The sequence below is a fragment of the Chiloscyllium punctatum genome, chromosome 23, assembly GCF_047496795.1.
Source record: "Chiloscyllium punctatum isolate Juve2018m chromosome 23, sChiPun1.3, whole genome shotgun sequence".
In the NCBI taxonomy this organism is placed as follows: domain Eukaryota; kingdom Metazoa; phylum Chordata; class Chondrichthyes; order Orectolobiformes; family Hemiscylliidae; genus Chiloscyllium; species Chiloscyllium punctatum.
Genome location: NC_092761.1, coordinates 62,904,273 through 62,928,134, shown reverse-complemented (window position 1 = coordinate 62,928,134; position 23,862 = coordinate 62,904,273). Strand labels below are relative to the sequence as shown.

Here is a 23,862-nt window from a genome sequence, read left to right as displayed (position 1 = left end):
ACATTCACACAGTAGTATGTGTACAACATAATTTTATGAACTAAATGTATTTTATTGGGGTTGTGGAAGCTCAGTTCATCTATTGGGCAAGAACTGTCAAAATAGATCAAGGTTGTGAATTTATTAGAGCAGATGCGTAGCTTTTCCAAGAAAAACCTGGCTTTTGGAAAGTTTGTGAGTGAATACTAAGTTGCTGTTTGATCAGTTATGCTCCCAAAAACCTCGAAGAGTTTGGACATTATATACTTGATGTCAACAGAAACTCCAATCTGTTCATCTGCCTCAGGCATGTTTCAAATTTCAATATACTGCAATATTTGAGTAGAATGTAAAAAAACTGCAAAACAAAACTGGCATAAAAATGTGTATTCAAGTTCACGCTACAGCAGAGAGTCATAAAACATACAAACAAATTCAGTCAAACCCATATTGGGTGCTGGAAGCAGTCTCAGCAACATTTTTAATCAGTTCAAATTCAACATCCTCCACTCAGCACAGTGAAGCATACATATTTATGAAACGGAAGTAAAAATTGACAAATTATAATAAAGCTTTTGTTTCATGTACCATACTTTCTAAATCAATGCAGGCACATTATCGCAGAAAATGCTGAAAGCTGGTAACAGTGCATAATTACTATCTGCTGAGAGATCAACTTGAAATATTGGTCCCACTATATTCCAAAATCCATTTGGGAGCAGATCATGAAAAAGTAGTGAATAGGAAACTCAGCCATCTGGGTCAATAATGAGTTTCATGCAGCCAGTTGCAACCCTAAAGGACAATTCATTGGGAAGACTTGTCCATCAGGACTCAGGGTGTGGATGGTAGCACAATATTTCAGCAGTGGCAATATATATTGCTTAAGAACTGCACAACATAACTTTCAAAACTAAACCCAGTTATACCATCTGTCCCCAAACAATATCAGGAAGTGCTAAAAATGCTGTCTGTCCTCCAAAATTATTTTCCCTCATTTATATTTTAACATCTATCTGGCATGGTGAGACTGAGGAAAGTTGAATATTTTACTTATACTAAATTAGCTAATTTGAAACTTAAAACAGAGAACTATGGTCAGAAGTAACTATTATCAATTACACTGGCTGGTGATTCAATTCTTGTCACTATTTAATTCTGATTTTTATTTCTTTTGCTGTGATATCCCAGTCGTCAAGTAACGAGAGATCCAAGCAAATCCAAGGCTGTGCCTTGTGAAACTTCCTCGTGATTACTTGTCAGCAACAATTGCTACAAACCTGGGCACAGGTCAGTTTTCTAATTTCTCAAAGAAATGTAGTCAAGTGAGAGCAAAAATGTGAGAGAGGAAAGAAGGGAGATGTGGTTCTTGCTATAATTATGTCTTAATCGTGACAATATTTTGGATTTGGAAATATTCCATGGCCATCATTTGGCCTCAGTGCCAAATTGTAAGTGGTTAACCAGCTTTTTCCTTTGAGTTTCATTGAATATTAAATTTAGCTCACTCTGTCAAAGTCTTGCCAAGTGCAAGTGCTCCACCTTGGAAACCCCCAAAAGCGAAAACAATATGCCTCCCCAATGAAGTTCCTAAGGCCATTCAACTGAGACTATCATTTCTAAATAAGCAACAATGCCATTAATAGGTCAGTTTTTTAGGGACATCCCCATCTCCAGTTTCATGTCATTTTGCCAAAGATCCATGATTACTTTTCAGACTTCGGCCAGTAATAATAACAACTTGTAGTAAAATGGTTTGATAGTGTAAAGAAAAACAAATATAAAAGGACAATAAGACATTTTATAAAGAAACTTCAACTTCTTCAATCCTGAAATTTGTGGAGTGCAATGCCTATGACTTGATTCAAACAACAATGTTATATTTTGAGTTCATGCTGTTTGAGTTGGTCCCAATGCTGTGTGCAGATGGTGCCATTAGATGGGAGTTTGCTTCTTTGCCAGGTGCCACTGCATCCTCTCTAAAATCAAAATATTAAACCATGAAACTTGTTCTAAACAGCAAGTAGTTCAACACCAGTATTTCACATTGTCATGTTATATTTGTGGATGTGGAATCAGAAATAAAACATTCACTTAATTGAGGACTTTACAAAAGCAAAGTTCAAATGCTGCTGAGCTCATTTGACCTCAAAGATAAAGTCCAGCCTTGAAATTAAGTCCCAAACATTCTTCATTTCATGTAACATAATGGCCATGGTTGCAATGTAAGTGCAAACAATTAGAATACAGAAATGTAACTGGAGGCAGATAATTTGGCGGCAAACTGTGAAGTAAACAATGCAGTGTACTGAAAATTTGTATGTGTTGTATGTGACAGATGGGCTACTAATTTTTAATTTTGTTACATGATTTAATATCTGGAACCATTGTTTGAAAGGAAGTACCTTTAAATGAGTCAGGACATTGTGTTTTGAAATGAATGCAAGTGGTACTTGACCTAAAAGAGGGACCAAGTAAAACTCTGATTTAACAAGAGATCTGTCTGGGCAGATTCCCCTGTCAGATATTGCCTTTGTTTTAACAACCTGGGGATATTAAGAACAATAAGCAATTGACACTTCATCTCCAGAAACTGCCTGAGAGGAAGAGTCAGAAGGCACATGACACCAAGTTACTGTCCAACAGGTTTATTTGAAATCACAAGTTTTCAGAGCACTGCTCCTTCATCAGGTGAAGTCTTGAGATGAAGAGAACTTACCAACACTCATTGTCCAAAAGGGTGCTATAGACTCCCTTATCTGTTTCAATGACATCTTGAGAGCTTTGACAATGGGAGACTGAAACTCCTTCATTGACATGCATTGTCCCCATTGTGTCCCAATAGTCAACGGCCATATGAGTTAATCCTCCCTTGTGAAAGTTTATGATCATGAATTTGCCTGTTCCAAAGGTCTTTGACAAGGTGCTGCACAAGGTGCTCTTAAGTAAGGATAATAGGGAGAAAGCAGGTGAATGGGGTTGAGAAGCATATCAGCCATTGAATAGCAAAGCAGACTTGATAGGCTGAATGGTCTAATTGTGCTCCTATATCTATGGTCTTATGTTTGTTATACAGAGGGAGATAATATCTGTTCAGGACTGGAAAGGAACTTGCTGTGTAAAGGAAAGATTGCAATGATCAAGTCCATAGAAGTATAATGTCATAGACAGAATGCAATATGAGGCTTTGCACGGACACTATAAGGATCAGTTTTTACTCAAAAGTCAAAACTTCAAAGGTTATATCTGGATGATTACTGAACTGCATGCCAAATTTCATACAATACATAAAAATGGAGGGAGAATGAAAGATTAAAAGTCTCAACATTTTCATTTTCAGTTCAGACTCCATCTCTGTTACAAGTTGGAATATATTACTGGGATAGAGGATTGAGAAAAAGAACATAAGTATCATAGAACCTACATTACAAAAGAACAGGTTGCAGCTTAAAAGAACTTATCCAAAGAAGAATAATCAACTTCCATTACAACCCCACCTGAATTTCAAGACTATCAAAGGAAACTCAGAATATATAATTTTTTTTTTACTTTTGGCCTTTAAGACCTCCGTCTGTCTATAAATTGTGCTTGCTTTTGGCTTTCTTGGGTCAATGTCGAAAAGGAAGTTAATTACAGCTTCTGAGAATCCATGGTTCACTTCAAGTTCTTTCACTTTAAGTAGCAATTCACAGGAATAGAGCTACAACTTGGAGTGAGGATGATTTGTATAGAAGAGACCTTTAGTAAATTAATTTAGGAGGTCTGGAAATGTGCAAGTACTACTTCCATGCTCAGAACAGGTTCATTTATTCATTGGCATACATCAAAGCTGATTGGAATTGGTGCTTGTTCTATGATGGAGAATAGAGCTAACTGTTGAATCTTTGGGAAGTTGTTGAGTTTATTTCTATTCTTAAATTTTAACAAAACGTACAATTGTTCATAAAATTAATAAAGCATATGGAAGGTAATATGAATAGATGAATAATATAAATCAATAATTAATTAAAACTCATTAATGAAAACAGGACAGGGCATGCATTAGTGATGTAGCATGTGAGAGTTCCTGTGTACCATAGCAATCCAGGACATACACATCTGGAATAAGTATTTGAGGTTCAAGCAACTTTGGCGCAGGTTATGAGCAGGGGGCTAAATGACAGGCATTGTGATAAATCAATGAAGGGTGGAGATTATCTGGATTTTTTTGGACCCGGAGGCAGTCACACCACTTAGGAAAGTGTTTTCTGATTTAGTCAATGGTCAGGTACAGGGGAGTATTGCTGTGAGTGAGGCAGGTAAGGGGATCCAGAGGGAAGGAATGCAGGACGATCAGCCTCTACAATTGTCTAATATGGATGAGGCTCTCTCACCATGTTTGAATGACAGCAGGGGCTGCGGAATGGAAATGTAAATTAACCATGGCACCGTGGTACAAGATGCCATTCAAGTTGGGGGAGCACCAAGGAACATGGTAGTAGTGGGGGATAGTATAGTGAGAGGTGACAACATCCCCTGTTGCAACAAGTGACAGTGCAGATATCTAATGGCCTGTCCAGTGTCAGGGTTTGGATCATCTACTCAGAGCTGGAAAGGAACGTATGGTAGAAAGGAAATATTGTGGCCCATATAAGCACCAATGATATTGGTCGGATGAGAAATGAGGTTCTGCACAGAGAGTACAAGGAGCTCAGTATTAAATTAAGAGGTGAGCTTCAAAGGTTATAATATCTGGATTACTATCTGTGCTGTGTGCAATTTGGCATCTAACACATTAAATCAGAGGGATGAATATGCAGTTCAAAGACTGGTGTGGGAAATGTGTGTTCCAGTTTGTGAATCATTGGCACCAGTATTGGGGAAAGTTGGAGACTGTACAGTTGGGACAGTCTATGTTCTTGCAGACTATTTAACAAAGGCACTGGAGAGGGTTTTAAACAAAATGGTGGTCGCAAGGGATCAAATGCAGAAATATGTGGTAACTCAATAATACGGTAAAACTGTAAGCTGGGAAATAAAGGTTGAAGAATGGCAGGACAAGGCAGAGAACAAATATCTAGGAATACATCAACACTCAACACTAAATATTACAAAGATAACAAGAATAGTTTACACCTTCAGAGCTTTCCAGCCCATTAACTTCCTCTCTGTTTTCATTTTGCTCAGACTTGTTACTAATGAGTTTGTCAAACTATTTTCTGTCAATCCGTATCAAAAGGGTATGCATCCAAGAAATTAACTTCTCTTTTTATTACATGACAGGTATTGGTGAATGTGTTCTGTTATTATCTTCTTCCAAAAAAAAAATGTTAAATACCTAGAGTCATAGAGATGTACAGCACGGAAACAGATCTTGGTCAGCCCATGATAACCAGATATTCCAACCTGATCTAGTTCCATTTGTCAGCACTTGGCCCATATCCCTCTAAACCCTTCCTACTCAAAAACCCATCCAGATGCCTTTTAAATGTTGCAATTGTACCAATCTCCATCACTTCCTCTGGCAGCTCATTTCATTCCCGCACCATCCTCTGTGTGAAAAGGTTGCCCATTAGATCCCTTTTATATCTTACCCCTCTCACCCTAAACCTATCTCTTCTAATACTGGACTCCCCCACCCCAGGGAAAAGATTTTGTCAATTCGTGCCCCTATCAATGCCCCTCATGACTTTATAAACCTTTATGAGGTCACCGCTCAGCCTCCGATGCTCCAGGGAAAACAGCCTCAGCCTATTCAGCCTGTCCCGAGAGCTCAAATTCTCCAACCCTGGCAACATCCTTGTAAATCTTTTCTGAACTCTTTCAAGTTTCATGAGATGCTGTTCAGAAATATTTAACCATTTCCATGGTGTTAAAAATTAATGGTTGGAGGTACATTTGAAATCCTAGCAGTTCTCGACTCCAGCAGATTGGACAAAAGTATGAATGTGCATGGTGGTATTAAAGAACACAGTTGCTTGTGTACACCCATTGCTTTCTTGGCTATTCATCAAGTCCGTCATTCAGAAATAAACTGCGAAGGTGAGTGTGCAGTTTGCTCAGCCACAGAAGGCTTCATAACAGAACCCAATCCTGTCCTCGCCTGTAGTCAAAATAATCACACACTTTCCAGAAGGGATCACTGGACACTAAGCAAAGCTTTGAAATGATCCCATTACCTCCCAAATCTATGCCTGTGTCTGTTTGAAGCAGTTGAGGGAAAATTTTAGTGCACTGGTTAAATGGATTACTCACAATTTAAATATTGTGCAAAAAAACAGCACTGACAAGAATTTCACACAAATATATTAATCTAATAATGATGGGACAGAATTTTCTGGCACTATAATGCAGAGTTGAAGGCACATGCTGTATCAATACATTAAAAACAAAACAAGCAATTTGGGTGAGCAAGTGATATGGTATGAGTCCTGAATCATCATAAATCACTGGACCAAACTGCTTCACAAAATGCCATTAGAATGGAACAGTTAAATAAACATTCACAGAAAGTTAGGGCCGGTACTTAACAGTGGAAGGATGTTCCTGCTTACTTGACTTCTCCAGCCCAATTCTGAAACCATGGAGATTTATGCCTGCAGATAGTAAATTGCTCCAGAGCATTTGAAAATTTAATATTTTAACCTTGTTCTCTTGATATTTTTCCTTTAACTCTTAAGCGAACATTCCTTTTCCTCTCTTCATTTCTCTTTCTGTATCTAAGTTGACTCTAATTCCCTCTATTTTCTTTACTGTCATTCACTCTATGTATTTCCAATTTCATATCATTAATTGGGTGTTCTACTATTGGTAAGTATCAGCTCTAATTTACTGGCCCAATGTACAGAGGAAAGTGAACTCTCAGATGCTGCAAGTTTTTATTATATCCTATACCATGGTTACCATAGCCAACTTAAATATCCAACCTTAATTCATGTCCAATAACGGGAACTTTGGGATTCTTCTTCTTGTGATGAAATACGTAGTATGCAACAACAGCAATCAGAATCAGCGCAATAAGGGTAGCAACCACAGCTCCAACAATCACTCCAGCCTCATTGCTCACTGTAAAGAAGGAAGCAAAAACCTTATAAAGTTAATTGAAACTGTAAGCTGGTTGTACTGTTGACCAGGACACTGCAACTGACTCAAATCCATCTGAGACAGGTGGGATGAATGTTATACATCTCTGTTACAGATATTATTTTAACAGCAATCCCTATAAGTCTGATCTACTTCAATGTCAGGGAGAAAGTTCAGCTCATATGTGAACCTCGAATTATTCTACTAGTTATTGTTATTACCATTGTACCTCATTGTTTCTTCAATTGCTCCACCTCTTTGCGTTCATATTTTTTTCTTTTCTGCATTGAACACTGCCTATATGGAAAAAATGTTTTAGAGTCATAGATGTACAGCACGGAAACAGACCCTCTGGTTTAACTCCTCCATACTGACCAGATGTCCTAACATAATCTAGTCCCATTTGCCAGAACTTGGCCCATATCCTTCTAAAGCATCCTCTTCATATACCCATCCAGATGCCTTTTAAATGCTGTAATTATACCAGCCTTCACCACTTCCTCTGGCAGCTCACTCCATACACGCACCACGCTTTGTGTGAAAAATTGCCCTTTAGACCCCTTTTATATCTTTCTCTTCATGCTCTAAACCTATGTCCTCTAGTTCTAGACTCACCCACCCCAGAAAAAGACTTTCTCTATTTATCCTATCCATGCCATTCATAATTTTATAAACCTCTATAAAGTTGCCCCTCAGCCTCCGACACTCCAGCGAAAACAGCCCCAGCCTATTTAAAAGTGTCATTCTTTTGATCTTTTTTTCAGTTGTTGGTCGTAAAGTTTCATGGAAGGCGATGACATTGTAGTAATGTCACTTGCATCATAAGTCAGAGACCCAGACTTATGTTCTGGGGAGGAGTGAATTACTGTACATGTTGGAATCTGAATTTAAAGCAAAACATGGGTGAAGAGTCACCTAGACTTGAAGCATTAGTTGCTTCTCTCCATAGATACTGCCTGAGTCGCTGTGATTTCCAACATTTTGTTGCTTTCAGTGATGTTCTAGGGACATGGATTCATGGTAGCTAGTGAGTTCTGAATTCATTAAAATCTGGAATTAAAAGTTAGAGTAATGACAATTATGTCACCATCGAATTTGAAAATCACACGACACCAGGTTATCGGCCAACAGACGCTCTCTCATACATGCGCTCTCTCTCTCTCTTTATCTCACACACACACACACTCTTTTTTCACACACACACTCTTTTTCACACACACACACAGACACTCCCTCCTATCCCCACACACACACACATACACACACACACATTCTCTCTCCCTCCCATCCATACGTACACGCGCACACACACACACTAGACACAGACACACACACACACACACACACACACACGTCTATGGGGTGAATTTGCATTTGCAGGTTTGTATTTACAGATACATTCTATTTTGGTCACAAAGCACACAATCTGTAGGCAGTCAGTCAATGAGACATTTTATAAATTCCAACTTTGGAAATGAAACCAGTCTGACTCCTGGTTGGGACACAGGCAGACCTCACATCTTTAATGTACTGTCAGAGCTGAGATTTTTTTTTACATATTGATAAAACCTTAAGTTATCTCGGGGCAGTGGCTTGAAAGAAGTTCTGGGATTTATACATTAATCAATCGAAACCTGCATCCCTATTCTAAGTGATTAAAGACTTAATTTGACTAAAGCATCATATCAGTTGTATGACACTTTGATATTTTACTTATATATTCTGTGTCCTATGTATCCTGCCCCACTAGCTACCTGACAAAGGAGCAGCGCTCTGAAAGCCTGTATTTTCAAATAACCTATTGGGCTATAATCTGGTTTCATGTGATTTTCAACTTTGTCCATCCTAGTCCACCACCAGCACCTCCACATCACACCTACCAAAGAACTTGCCATTAAAATTGATCTGGTTCACTAATATCTCAAGGGAAAGAAATATGCTCTCCTAATCTGGTCTGGTTTACATGTGACTCTGGATCCATGGCATTTAGTTGATATCGGACAGGTTTTAATGAAAATTGCAATAACCTCCATGGAATGAGATGAACCAGGTCATGTTTATGTGAGGCAACTTTTCCTCAATCATAAGGGGCATGGATAGGGTAACTAGGCAAGGTCTTTTGCCTGAGATGGGTGAATCCAGAATAAAGGGCATAGGTTTAGAGTGAGAGGGGAAAGATATAAAAGGGACCGAAGGAGCAATTTTCTCCCAACATTCCTGGTTTTGTTAACCTTTTGCTCTTATAATAGTCACTTTTTGGATGTTAACTAGGGACATGTGGAACACTAGCTGATATCGCTTTCCTCACTCAGGACTCTAAGGCTCATTTGTAGTGCTCTCAAGTCTCCATACTGAAAGCGCACATTGGGAACTAAATAGAGTCATAGAGATGGACTGCATGGAAACAGACCCTTCAGTCCAACCCGTCCATGCCAACCAGATATCCCAACCTAATCTAATCCCACCTGCCAGCACCCAGCCCATATCCCTCCAAACCCTTCCTATTCATATACCCATCCAAATGCCTCTTAAATGTTGCAATTGTACCAGCCTCCACCACTTCCTCTGGCAGCTCATTCCATACACGTACCACCCTCTGAGTGAAAAAGCTGCCCCTTAGGTCTCTTTTATATCTTTCCCCTCTCACCCTAAACCTATGCCCTCTCGTTCTGGACTCCCCCATCCCAAGGAAAAGACTTTGTCTATTTATCTTATCCATGTCCCTCATAATTTTGTAAACCTCTATAAGGTCACCCCTCAGCCTCCGACTCTCCAGGGAAAACAGCCTCAGTCTCATCAGCCTCTCCCTATAGCTCAAATCCTCCAACCCTGGCAACATCGTTGTAAATCTTTTCTGAACCCTTTCAAGTTTCACAACATCTTTCCAATAGGATTTTGAAAATGCCAGAAATCAGAAATAAAAGCAGAAAATGCTGTAAATAGGAGAGAGAAACAGAGTTAACCTTTGAAGTCAATGACCTTTTATCAGTTCTAACAGAATTTCTCACTAGTGTCAATACAATGTAATGTCCACAATTCAACAGCAGTATCAAATGACCGGAATCTGGTACTTCCCCAGGAGTAAGAAGTTTACTCTTTAAACATCTTTTCTAGCAACTGTTAACTCACCATACTTGGACTATCATGGATTCTGTATTAATCAAACCAAACAGAAATAACAGCATCACAGACTCCCAGGTTTGGTGCAATGCAAATATTGTGTCATGTAAATTCCCCTTAGATTATACCAACAGAATATCTTTGTCTAGCCTCACATAAACTGTCCCTCCTGGACCAACATGACATTTATATCACTCTCATTGTCTGCACATTCTGATTGAGATTGGCCATTAAGTCATCAATTATACACAGTGTTGTTCACAGTTCACTGGTATCCACAGATGATTAGATTTGTATAGCACTGACTAAGTGCACTTAATTAGCGATAGAAAGAGGACGCCTTTCATTTTGTCACATTGAGCTCAATTAGATTCATATCCCAGAAGCGGAAAGACAGTTTTCCATTCTCTGCACTATTTAAAATCTGATAGAACTTAGCACATTTATACTTTGCAGTGGCATGACATTAAGTGTTAGATTCTAGTCAGCTGCAGGTGCAACAGAAATCAAATCTTAGGTACCATCTGATTCTCAGATGGTGTTGAGTTTTAAATGAACTAATAACAGCAGTAAGAACACTTCTGACCATAGAATCGCTACAGTATGGAAGCAGGCCATGCGGCGCATCAAGTCCACACGAAAACCACCCCATCCCTGTAACTCTGCATTTCCCATGGCCAATCCACGTAGACTTGACATCCCTGGGCACTGTGGACAATTTTAGCATGGCCAATCCACCTAACCTGCACATCTTTGGATTATGGGAGGAAACCAGAGCACCCAAAAGAGACCCACACAGACACAGTGGGGATGTGCAAACTCCACACAGACAATTACCCAATAGTTGATTCGAACCCAGGTCCCTGTCTCTGTGAGGCAACAGTGTTAATCACTGACACTGAGCCACCGTTCTCACCCCTGTTGCAGTAAAAGATATTGCAACTTCATCAAGTCTGTTGGGGTAGATTTTCACTGTTCCGCATTTCTAGTGAAAACGGCACTAAATATAGCTTTTACACAAAGCAAACATTCAAAACATTGTTTACAAATTCAGTACATTTGGTGAAATGATGCCACATTATCACTTTTATGTTTTAATTATCAAAGTCCTTTTTCTCTCTGTTTGCTAATTCCTCACTGAATCCCACCCACACCATTCACAAGATGTCATCGGGCCGTGAAGCATTGGTTCCCAAAAACAGCCAAAACTGACAGCATTATTGCAAATTGAAAGATAGATAAATGCCATCTGTTTGTAGTGGCATTTGCTCGTGCCTATATTTAGGGCCATTTTACTGAAAAGATTAACAGCGGAAAAGAAATCTATCCTTACCTGTGACTATGAGAACCAGTCGGCATGATCGTTCCCCGAGGATGTTGGATGCCACACACTTGTAGGTTCCTGAGTGCTCCATTGTCAGGTTTTTCAGAAACATGGTGCCTTGATTAGAATCTACAAAAATGAAAAGGAAGAAAAAGAAGTGGTTGAAATAAAGGCAAGATGCTTTCAATCAATAGGGAATCAGGTGAAGTAATGTCTGTCACTGTGGCAGTAAATAACTAAATGAACCCAGTATCTCTAGAAGCTGTAAGAGTAAACCACTAAACTCCCACTAAAATTTCTCTTGTCTTCAGATATTGGAGACATCAGAGTCTTAGTCCTTGCTAACAAAAGAGCTTTAAAAATATTGTATGAAAAAAATATGAAAGCATTTGAAATAATCATTAATATTGTTTTTAGGGAACTCATTTCATTACAAAATGAAACATTTCCACAGGTATATTAATTCTACTTTATCCCTTCCTCTACTTTTTCACTCTGGAATAATGGTTCCTGAAAGGATATAGCTCCATGGGCTGTAGCTGTCTTTGAGTACCATTAATTCAATTGATTGCAGTTATCTTTCTTTGGATTTTATTAGCTGAATCAGCAAAGATAATACCTTACAGAGCTGAATGCTTTACAGTATTATCTTGTCACTTTCCTTGTCATTATCCACCCTATTTTCATGGTCCATGTCTGACTTCTCTCTTCCTTTCCTTGACAACTTTGTTTCCATTTCTGTGGATAGGCTGGCCACCAATATCTGCTACAAACCTTCAACACCCACAAGTACCTTGGCTTTACATCCGCACACCCCACTTATTCTAAAGGCTTAATTAAATTCTCCCAGTTTCTACGTCTCCATTGCAACTGTTACAATGATGATCTTTTTACAAGAGGTCTCCGAAATGTCCACCTTCTTCACAACCAAGGATTCCCTTCCATCATGGTTGACATGGCCATCAGTTGTGCCCAATCCATCTCCCACACTTCAGCCCTCCCCCTCTCCATCTCTCATGAACCCCCCCGGTCCTCACTTACCAACCTACCAGCATCCAGATCCAAAAGACAATTTCCATCACCTTCAACAGGTTGACAGCACCAAACACATATTCCCCTCCCCTCTTCTGCAGAGACCGTTCCCTCTGGGACACCTTGGTCTACTCCTCCATTCCCAATACCTCCCCACAGCCTCATGGCACCTTCCCTTGCAATTGCAGAAAGTGTAACACCTGCCTACTTGCTTTCACCCTCCTCACAACCCAAGGACCCAGACACACCTTCCAGGTGAAAGCAGTGATCTACATGCACTTCACTCAATCTACGTTACATGATTCACTGCTCACTCATACTGTGTTCATAGACAGAACATCTATGTTCTTTCCGCAAAAATGACCCTGATTTTCCGGTTGCCTGTCACTTCAACACACCGCCATGTTCCCTGGCCAACATTTCTATCTTGGACTTGCTGCAGTGTTCCAGTGAAGCTCTGTGCAAGCATCTCATTTTTTGTTTAGGGACACTGCAGCCTTTGGGACTCAGTATTGACTTCAATAGTTTTAGTGCCTGAGCACCTTCTCCCAGGACCTTACCCAAACCCCCACACACCAGGCCTTGACATCACAAACAACCCATTTTTATGACAAACAACCCATTGTCAGCCACTAATGGTCTCTACTAGATATTGACTCTCCCAGGCTGACTTTTACCCACTCCTTTGTCTGTCCAACTGTTTTTCTCTCTCTCTCTGGGCTCTATCTCCACCTATCATTGACTCCTTTCCGTATGTCCACCCTTTCTTTAGCATATGTATTCACCTTGTCTCAGCTACAATCAGTTCTGAGGAGGGGTCACTGCACCTGAAATATTAACCCTGCCTACTGTCCACAGATGCTGCCAGACCTGTTGAGTTTATCCAGCAATTTCTATTTTTGATGCCGTTTGGGTATATTGCTGCCTCCTTCAACCTGACTTGGAAGAGCAAATGTCTAGAATCTTGTTTCAGAGAGGCATGACGTTAGTCTACTCTTCTGAGAAACAGTGCTGAGACAAGCTGTTTAAATAGCCTGCACTTCAGTCCTAGTCATATGAACACACTAAGGCCATCCAGCCCTCACCTCCTCACCCTACATATATTCCCTACATCCCATCTAAATCAACTCATGACCCCTACCCACCCTCATAACATGCCAACTTCTGAACCTCCATATATCCCCATGGTCCTTTATACTATCTTGGTCCAACACAAGCCAATCCATGACTCATCAAAGCCAACAGTATTACACACTTCACACTTCATGCCAACTTACTCAATTGCAATCATGGGCATGCTGAGAGAAATAAAATAACTTTTTAAGTGTCGATTATAGACTTCACTTCATTAAAAAATTTAATTGATAAAAACCCATTGTTGCATTTAAATATCTTCAAGTATTTAATACTTATAGGTACAAATCTGTGTATCCACAGCTCCACATCAAAGAAATCTAACTGCTTTTGCAGGGTAGCAGGAAAATCTTGCTCCACTTTGATGTTCTTATTATTGAAAGTTGAACCATGTTTGCCTGCTGAGGATAGAAGTTGGTCAATGACTACCAATAGTGAGCAGTATGGTAGCTCAAAGGTTAGCACTGCTGCCTCACACCCATAGGGATCCAGGCTTGATTCCACCCTTGGGTGACTGCCTGTGTGGAGTTTGCACATTCTCCTCATGTCTGCTTGGCTTTTGGTTTCGTCCCACAGTCCAAAGATGTGCAAGCTAGGTCAATTGGCTAAATTGTTCATAGTGTCCAGGGTTGTGCAGGTTAGATGGATTGATCATGGGAAATGCAGGGTTACAGAGGATGGGATGGGTCTGGATGGGATGCTCCTCAGAGGGCCTGTATGGATTCATTGGGCCAAATGGCCTGTTTCCACACTGTCAGAGATTGTACTCTCTATTCCAAGCTGCCACAACCTCAAGCTCAGTCAAGTAGCAACTTGAAAGTACATTCTATTAAAATTAATATCTTTAGGATTAAAAGGAAGATGTTTAAAATTGAAATAATTTTTATGGGGACTTCTGTGAACTGACAAAGAAATTGGCACTATTGATTATATAAATATTTTTATTGTCAACCTGACTGTTAAAGCTTTGTAACAGTCCATGAACCTTTTCAGTATGAAGCCAGAGTTTTCTTTGTTAAAAAGGGAAAGAAAATTATTTCCATACTTCTGATTTCACATCTGATTTCACATAATGGCTCACCAGAGAACCAAAATACAAAGGACCTTGCCTATTCCTTCAATAGGTGCTGGGTACCCAACAGCACATCTCTTTAAATTCAAAGTGACTTATTCTAAACTGGAAAACTGTGCATTCCTGTGGAAGAGGATCTGATAAGTGAACTGGAAGGCACTACAACAAAATGGAGGGGTTTAAGAATCTTGCAAATTCGTGTCGTTCACATTCTAGAATGATGGAAGGTGACAGGTGACAATGTTGGCCAGCAATTGCCAGTGAGTCTCCAAACATCCAAATCCTCTTCCCGGTAGCCCCTCCTGTAAACCACATAGGGTTCACACTTCCCGAGGTCATATGTGTACGTGAGCTTGAACTTGTCCACATACCCCCCTCCAACCCATGACATATGAGGTGACTGTGCCAAGTGTGACCATGTGCTGCCCCTCTCAGAAAACAAGGGACCTCCTGATCATGGACAACCCTCACATGACCCTATCCTTTAGCTTTCCACTAAATAATGTTTTTTTTTAAAACATTCAGTTACTCCTTTTCTTTAGATTAAGTTTCCATAAGCTATAAAGTGTAAAAATACTTAACTGAACCAGAGTACATCACAAACTGAAGTGGAATTCATCAACAATTTTAGACTCTTAACATTTGGGTTTTGCTTTGAACCAAATGTATAATTCTGCTCGATAGAAGTCAGAAAAAATGCTGTATATATTCAAAGCCTATATCACAAAGTGCAAATAACTATTGGTTTATAAAGCATAGAATTTGTGTTAAGTTGTCACTTTTTGTGGACAATGTCAGCCCTTGCCATTTTTCTAAATTAATTAGAAGTAATTGCAGTGGAATACAGAGAAATGGAACATAGGGTCAGGATTCACATCAGAAACCCAAAAATTGCTATCTCCCCTCCACCCTCCAACTAGACTAATGAAACACAATCAGCTGTATATAATAAACTTTTAACTAAAAGTCAGAAAGATAGCTAATCCATTTGGAACAATAATCAAATCTGTAATTTTTATGTTGGCAAGTTATTGTTTTTTTTGAGTAGTAATTATCTACAATATTTACGCAAAAAGCCAAAACCATTTGAAATTCATTTATAAACTTCAGAGGATAGTACCCCCACTCCCGTTTACTCAATACATGCTATTAACTGGAAGACTATCCACTTAAATGGATGCCACAACCTGCAACAGAAGTGTGCCTTATAGTTGAAATGATTCTTCTAAATATTTAGACTTGTACAAAATAGTCCCTCCAGATAATGATACCTGAATAATGGAATCAATATAAAATGAGTCAGAATTCAGGAGAGACCCAACAGACCTAAAGCAAATCCATCTCCAGCAATCAATGGCATACATCTCAGAGTGCTGAGAATGGCGGGTGGTTGTTTCTGAACCATCCTCAACTATTATGAGGAGTTAATAAACATTGCACATATACATTGCATTGTAGGTTGGAAACAGATTACTACAATGCCAAAGTACAAAAAGAGTTGCAAACCAAATCAGTCACAGGCAGTGACAGAGACTCAGTTGTACTTGCATTCCACATAAATATTGCAATTTATTATCAGAAGTGTTGTCTGTACTTTGGGCACTTCAATCAGTTTATTAAAGACACATTACCCAGGCACTCCTGTCAGTGAAGCGAACAAAGGAGACACCGAATTTGGTTTTCCATTCAACTTGATTTTATGAACAAAATTCCATTATTAAAAACACCATGTGAGCATTTCCCAAACTCCCACAATTTTTACTTGTTATTTAACTCTATGTGTCTGAGAATGGTTATAACCCAAAACAATCCATGTGTTTGAGCCGGGTTATTCCTCTCCGATGTAGGGCTGTCTCTCTTCCGCGAAGGTTGGTCTCACAGGTCAGAGTGGATCTTCTCCTGCATCTTCTTGGGTTGTTCCACTGTCTCCTGCCCTAAGTATTGACTGAAGGGATGGCTTCCAGGTGTTTGTATCCACTCTCTCCCCAAACCTTTCAGAATACACTGTACATTTGTTCTTTGGTCACTGGTGTCATGAGCAAGCATTTCAAAGTATCCAATGAGATTGTGCCAATACCCTTTCCTAGAGCCATGCTGGGGAGGTGTAAAGTGCACATCCTCAGGCAGTGGTTGGAAGTCAATGTGCCAGAATGTCTGATTGATACTTCTCCAATATACAACCCCTGGTTCTAACTGGTTCCTCCTGAACCTTTGCTACCTCTTTGATCTTGCTTTCTTTTATCCTCTATTTAATGGTTGCTAGCTATTGTTTAATTGATTTTAGCTAATTTTCTGTCAGGCCTGATTTCTCTGGCTGTGGGTCAATTTAGAATGTCTATGACCATTTGACCTTGGGAGTAAGTTTGAAAATCACTAAATCAGTAATGGCTTAGCTATAAAGAATCTGTATGAATGAAGAAGAGGAAGATTCTGGCTGAAAGAATTATCTAAAGTAAACTGTGGTTCTTTCATTGACCTGATGTCAGCTGACTGTCAAAAATCTCTTTGATAAATTGTCGCATATTATGTAAACTGAATCTAGTTTAGGGTAAATCATAAGAAAAGATAAGAAAATGTCTGAAGGGTAGGAAATGATACTCTTTAGAGTAGTGTCACAGGACATTAAGAGTTGATTTGGGTGCCTCAGCACTAAAGGTTGGTGCTTCTATTTTGAAATTATGTCAATAACCTGGTTCAGAAACACAAGGCAAAGTTGTCAATGTTGTCTATGATACCAGACAAAGAATATGAATGGAGTCACAGTTGGCAACTGAGAAATTAGAGAATAAGTTATCCAAAATACAATCCTGTACTTGAGTAGAGAAGAACAAAATTATAACAAAAACAAGGGTGCCAGAGAGCCACACCTGAATAATGCTTGAGTCTGTTTGCCAAAAATGACAGAAACTATGATGTGATTATGGTAGGATAGTATTGAGATATTAAATTCTATCCCAGTATCAGAAGCCTGATATACTCAGAAAAATTGGTGAAGTTAATTTCTTTAGCATAGGTACATGGGAGCTACAGAGATAGGACAAAACTTTTGAATTACCCTCATGACAGCATTATGTTACAATGATGATAAATATGAACAATCAAATTTTAACTTCCAAAATCTGACTTTAATACCAAGATCTTCCATCGACTTAAATAATTTATGAGAGAAAGAATCATGGATCAAAATGGTTGCAGTGATCACCTGAACACAGATTGGGGCACATTTCGTGACACTTGTGAAGAATAAATAAAATGTCTATGAATAAAATACCATTATTATTTAACGAGCTTGAAACCAAGCAATTGGGTTAGTCTGAAGAAGTTTGCATTTCCTGTTTTAATTCACCCTTTTATGGTAAATTCACATTTTTGGAGGTGGAAGTCTCACCTGTCAGATAGACCATTTGGAATGTCAATGGAGCTAGACTCAAGAATGCACACTGGATTAGCTTTCAACAACTGTTTTGAGCAGCAGAGCAGATAGAGGTAAAATGGATTTGTAAGAAAGGACTGGAAGATGTAATGTATCTTCCTGCCTGTTTCCCCACCATCCTGGAAGATAATATCCGAGGAAAAAGCAAATTGGGAAAAATAATCATTGAGAATTCAAAGACATATACAGTTTCTGCAACTCAGGTAAGAAATATCTAATAACTCAGGGATTCCACAGACTTTTAAACTGCATAACCTTCATTCTACCTGTCAGTACTGGATAAGTCCCTTTGAAGCTTTTTTTTATGTTCAATTGATGTCACTTTTTTTCTCTTTCTCTCTGGGTTCATAGGTAATAAAATTCATTCTCCTTTCACTTAACAAAACTTGGTAATTGGCTCTGTCATTTTCCAAAAAATGAAGTTTTAATTGAAGTCTGATAACAGTGCGCTAAAAGAAAATAGAAATTTTTGCTATGACTGACTGAGGAGATTATAAGGAGAAGGGTTGATTCTTCCAACTCACCTGGCTCCAACAACCATTGATGTTGCCATTTCCTTTCAATGGACTGTTTTAGTTCAAATGACAGGTGATCTGCTCAACTGAATTATGGATGGACAATACATGATGTAATGATGCTCATATCCAGTGATTGAATAAAATAAATTACCTGAAGATGTTGGCCCAAGGATTGTTAGAAATTGGTTATTGGGCTTCCACAAATAGAGGACAATTCAATTCTTCAATTCACAAACCTACCGTAAGAAGTTGCAAATCAGAGTGTTGTGGTGAAGGGTCTTATCAAAGTAAATGTGATGACATATTATTAACCTGCTTAGGGAAGTTCTGCTTCACTGAAGTTAAAAAGTGCCTCATGATGAGAAATAGCAATCACGTACCTTTTACCATGACTCTCGAAGCTGATTGCTCAGTACCAGGGCGAACTTCTGACCATGCATATTTAGGACTTGGCTGGCCCATTGATGATCTGCATAGCAATGTCACATTGTTTCCTACGTATGGTTTTCCAATCACTTTACATTCAGGAATGGATGGTGCTACTACAGAAATAGAAATAAGAGCACACATCAGTATCTCCACTTAAACATATTGGAAAACTTAAGCTGTTATGCAGTAATTACTAAATTTAATTCCTGAGATAATAGGAATAGAGAAGTTCTAAGCTTAATGGCGTTGGAAAAAAAGTATGCTATCAATTATTTTGCATTGGGAACCAATTTGAACCTTTGCTTCCCATAATTTAAGTTCAGTGTCCACAATTTGCCTGAACCCTGTTCACAGAACACACCCTATTCCTATATTCTAAAGGAAATGAAATGCCTCATTCATCTTTAATTAACCACTAACTAAGCTGCTTTCTCAGAAGCAGCACATATTTATGTGAGGAAGCCCCTAGGGCTTTGTAAGGAGGTCAGGAAGTATGAAAAGTCAGGCATTTATATGAAAACCGGGCAACTGTCTCTTCGGTTTTCCTAACCAGGATTAGTGGATTCAAATTCACACTTAAATGCACCAAGCTCCCAATTCCACTTATAAATTCTCCTGAAAAATGAGAGATCTAGTAATCATTCACAGTGCAGTGCAGACACTTGTTACAAAGGCCTCTGACCATTCACTATTAGCCAGGAAATAATATATATCTGAGAGGGATCTCAAAGATAAGTGAAATAATTTTTAAAAATTATTGCTGAATGTCATCACAATTATACGTTTTCATCCTCACTTCCCAGCAATAGTTATGCAGGCCTGGAGGTCTGTGACAATTTGCAAGGATGTTGCTGGTACTAGAGGGTTTGAGTTATAAGGACAGGCTGGATAGACGGACATTTTTCCCCTGAACCACAGGAGGTTGAGGGATGACCTTATGGAGGTTTACAAAGTTAAAAAAGGACTGAGATAAGGTGAATAGGAAAGGTTTTCTTTTCCCTCGGATTGGGGAGTTCAAACTAGAGGGCATAGATTTAAGGTAAGAGATTAAAGACTTAAAAAAAACATTTAAAAAGGACCAATTTAAAAGGGCAACGTTTCCACACAGAGGATGGTGTATATATGGAATGAACTGCCAGAGGACGTGGTTTGAGACAGGTACAGTTATAACATTTAAAAGTTATTCAGACAGGTATACACATAGGAAAGGTTTAGCGGAATTTGGGCAAAATGCAGGCAAATGAGGCTGGTTTATTTTAAGTATTCTGTTCGAGACGGATGAGTTGAACCAAAGGGTCTGTTTCCATGTTGCATGACTATGATTCCATAACTCAGAAAACAATTATTATTAGATAAATATATATTTATAAAGATAGTAAAGTAACAACATTGGAAGGAATTCTATTGTTTTCACCTTTCTTTCCCATTAAATCTGTTAATTTGATGGTCATTTAGTTGACACTGCATTTGCCTGGCTTCTATATTTTTTGTTAACAGTTGTAGGATAGAATAATAAAGTGATGACAGTGAACAAGCAGGCTATCAGGCCTATCACCTTTGTGCTAGTTCTCTGCAAGAGGGTCTCAGTTTGTTCCACAGCCCTGGTCTTTAGTCCAGATTTTCTCTCTTCAGGTGCTTCTTCAATTCTTTTGGAAGCTCTGATCAAAGCTGCCTCTACCACATTCTCTCAGGGGGACTACATCCCAAGCACTTACTGCATTAAAATCAGTCCTTCCTCACATTACCATTGAGGTTTTTATTAGTCACCTTAAACTGTGTCTATTGGTTCTCAACCATTCTGCCGATCTAATATATGTAATGAGCTTAACAATTAAATACTTTCCAATTTTAAATATTTAGCAAATAATTGCCTGGTAGTACAGAGCTTTAACATTGCTAACAAGAAGCATGAGGTTGAAACCTTTCTCTAAAATATTTACCAATTAAATATTGCCACAGCATAAGGACATGTAATGGTGGAACAAGATCATAAACAGCAGAATATTCGTTTTTTTCTCCTTACCTTGGACAATTAAATTGACATACGCCTCACTGGTTCCAGTAAAATCCGGAGGATTGTTTATATCACACGAATAAGTGCCTGTATCTGATGGCTTGGTGTTTTCAATTCTAATAGACGCTACTCCATTTGTCGGATTCTGGTCAATCAGCTTGATTCGATTAGCTTGAGGCCCAAGTGTGTATGTTTTCCCATCAGTATAATAAAGAATCTGAGTGGGTAGAATTATGTTAGGAACTTGTCTGTTGAAAAGATAAAAGGTTAGGCCTGAGGTCTTAGATCTAAGCGGTCCAGTTTACAGTACTGGGGATATGTATCTCCCATGTCTATCAGTCTCTACTTCTAAAGAAATACATAGAATCCAAGAGCTTTCCCTTTCATTGTTCCTCCTCTGGATAAGGATTTCCCAAACCTCCAAGTAAAACTTCTCCATGTTGCAGTGAGATTGGAAATTCCAGCATGGTCGGGAAGCAATCTTGTGCCTATTAGTAAAGTGCCGAAGAACCCCACTATTCCAAACTTCTGAAGTGCCAACAGGTGAAATGTCTTCATTATGATTTAATTAGTCTAAGGCTCCACCAGTACTGCTCCGAGACTGTAATGCATCATGAAAATAATAGGAGTTTGTATGTTATACCCATAAAGAAGTCAAGACACCCTTTCTATGAATATAAACATCTCATCTGACAGCATGGGCTGAACACTAATGCCCAAGGCAGCTTATTAGTGGAGAGGGGTTAATACTTTTGAGTGCGGAAGAAGGATTAAATCCCAAAAGGAAATCTCACATGACCCCATCTACTTCCAGGTTTCATCAGGGTCAATTACACTGTTAACATACACATTGCACCTCCCTAGCCCAAAAACTGGCCAACCAAGCAAAACTTAAAATTCTCCCTGGAATAACTGGTCATTCTTCGTGTTAGTCATGGGATCATGCTGTGTATAAAATGGGGCTGTTTTGTCTATTAAACATTTCTTATATTTCAATGTAATTCACTAAATGTGAAATGCTTAGAGATAAAAGAAGGAACTTGAATATAGATAGTGCTCTTCATGATCTTAGGATACCCTAATAGGCTTGTCAGTCCTTTCTCAATATAATACATGAAATGCTGTCCAATTTGTGTGTGCACAGTAACACAACCCAAACAATGATGTGCCAATATTCAGATACTTTAGCCATCATGGTTGAGGGATAAATATTGGTCAGCACACTTGGAACAACTTCCTTGCTCTTCTTTGAAACAGTGATTTGGAATATTTTATGTCCTCTTTAGTTTAGAATCTCATGTTAAAGATGGAACTAGCAACAGTGCAGTATTCCCTCAGTATTACATTGAAGAATCAGCTTAGATTTTGTGTTCAACTTCGTGGAGAGGATATGAGACCACGATCTTCAGTCAAGCGTATGAGACTATCACTAGCTGAGCCATGGTTGACATATACAATTGAGATGCAGTGATCTGTACCTTTCTTTGTTTTACACTCCTGCACAATGGGTTGTAAGCAGGAAACAAAATGGAGGGCAAGCATTTCTTACCTTCTCTGCATTTCCATCTCCATTTGGGCCAGGTGTAAAGCGCCATTCAAGGGAAAACGCGGGTTCAACATACGTTCTGTAGGAGCAGTCAAGTGTGGCATTATTGCCAACATTCACGACTACATTTGGTGTATCTGTTACCACAGATATTGACTGGACTGTGTCTGTGAAAATAAACCAGAAAGAATTATATTTCAGAGTAAGCCTTTTAATAAAAATATATTTTCAGGATTCAGGGAAAGGCCGACACTGATTATCTATCCTCACTGTTCTAAAATGCTAGTGCTAGTCAACTGCATTATTGAACTCTCCATATGGTATTCTTCACAGCAGCTTGATACAACTGAGTTACTTACTGAGCAAGGATAGTAGATTTCTTTTTCTAAAGAACATGAATGAATTAGTTAGTTTTAAGGACAATTTCAACAATTTCATTGCCTCATCTTGATGTTAGCTTTATATCACCTCATCTTTTTTATGAGCTGGATTAAAATAATTCTGGAGCTACTGTGATAAGACTTGAACTTGTGAGGTTCAACCAAACTCATATGTTTCTAAGTCCCTGCTTTAAAGAGATTTGTGAATAGTTCAGGGGATCTACTAAACATGAACTATTAAGAGAGATTATCAAAAATAAGCAATATTTGACAATTTCCAAATTGTTTTAGGGGAAAACATACTGTACATTGTGGCATTCTGTCTCTCTTTTAGTATGTCAGTATACGTTTAACAGACGTGCTCATGAGTCATCACTATAACATCGCATGAGATCTGAGGGTGAGGGGGGCAAATATAAACATTGCCAAATCAGGTACAAATACCCTCTGGAGGCAATGTCAACACCACACTAGCTGTTCGTACATGTGCAGCTAATTTGCACATTCTCCCTGTTTCTGTGTGGATTTCCTCGAGGGTGCTCTGGTTTCCTCCCACAGCCTAAAGATGTGCAAGTTAGGCGGAATGGCCATGCTGAATTGCCCTTAGTATCCAGGGATTAGCCACGGGAAATGCAGAGTTAGAGAGACAGGCTAGCGGAGTGGATCAGGGTGGGTTGCTCTTCAAAATGTTTGTGTGGGCTCAATGGACTGAATGGCCTGCCTCCACACTGTAGGGATTCTTTAATTCTCTAAATAGCTATCTTTAGAAATCTATGCTCTTCTGTTTCAAATGAAAATCAGTGGTCAACCTTCAAATGT

At 39.0% G+C, this 23,862-nt stretch overlaps 1 protein-coding gene across 1 annotated transcript in view; it reads right to left on the bottom strand.

The window, feature by feature from the left end:
- Positions 1-429: 429 nt before the first annotated feature.
- LOC140494116 (V-set and immunoglobulin domain-containing protein 2-like) overlaps positions 430-23,862 on the bottom strand; it is a 42,925-nt gene continuing 19,492 nt past the window's right edge. Inside the window, exons 2-7 of the mRNA XM_072593120.1 lie at positions 22,667-22,830; positions 21,127-21,334; positions 19,055-19,216; positions 11,495-11,614; positions 6,885-7,023; positions 430-1,958 (exon numbers count right to left, since the gene is read on the bottom strand). Coding sequence (XP_072449221.1) covers positions 1,844-1,958; positions 6,885-7,023; positions 11,495-11,614; positions 19,055-19,216; positions 21,127-21,334; positions 22,667-22,830 — 908 coding nt within the window. The 3' untranslated portion in view covers positions 430-1,843. The remainder of the gene's footprint in view (positions 1,959-6,884; positions 7,024-11,494; positions 11,615-19,054; positions 19,217-21,126; positions 21,335-22,666; positions 22,831-23,862) is intronic.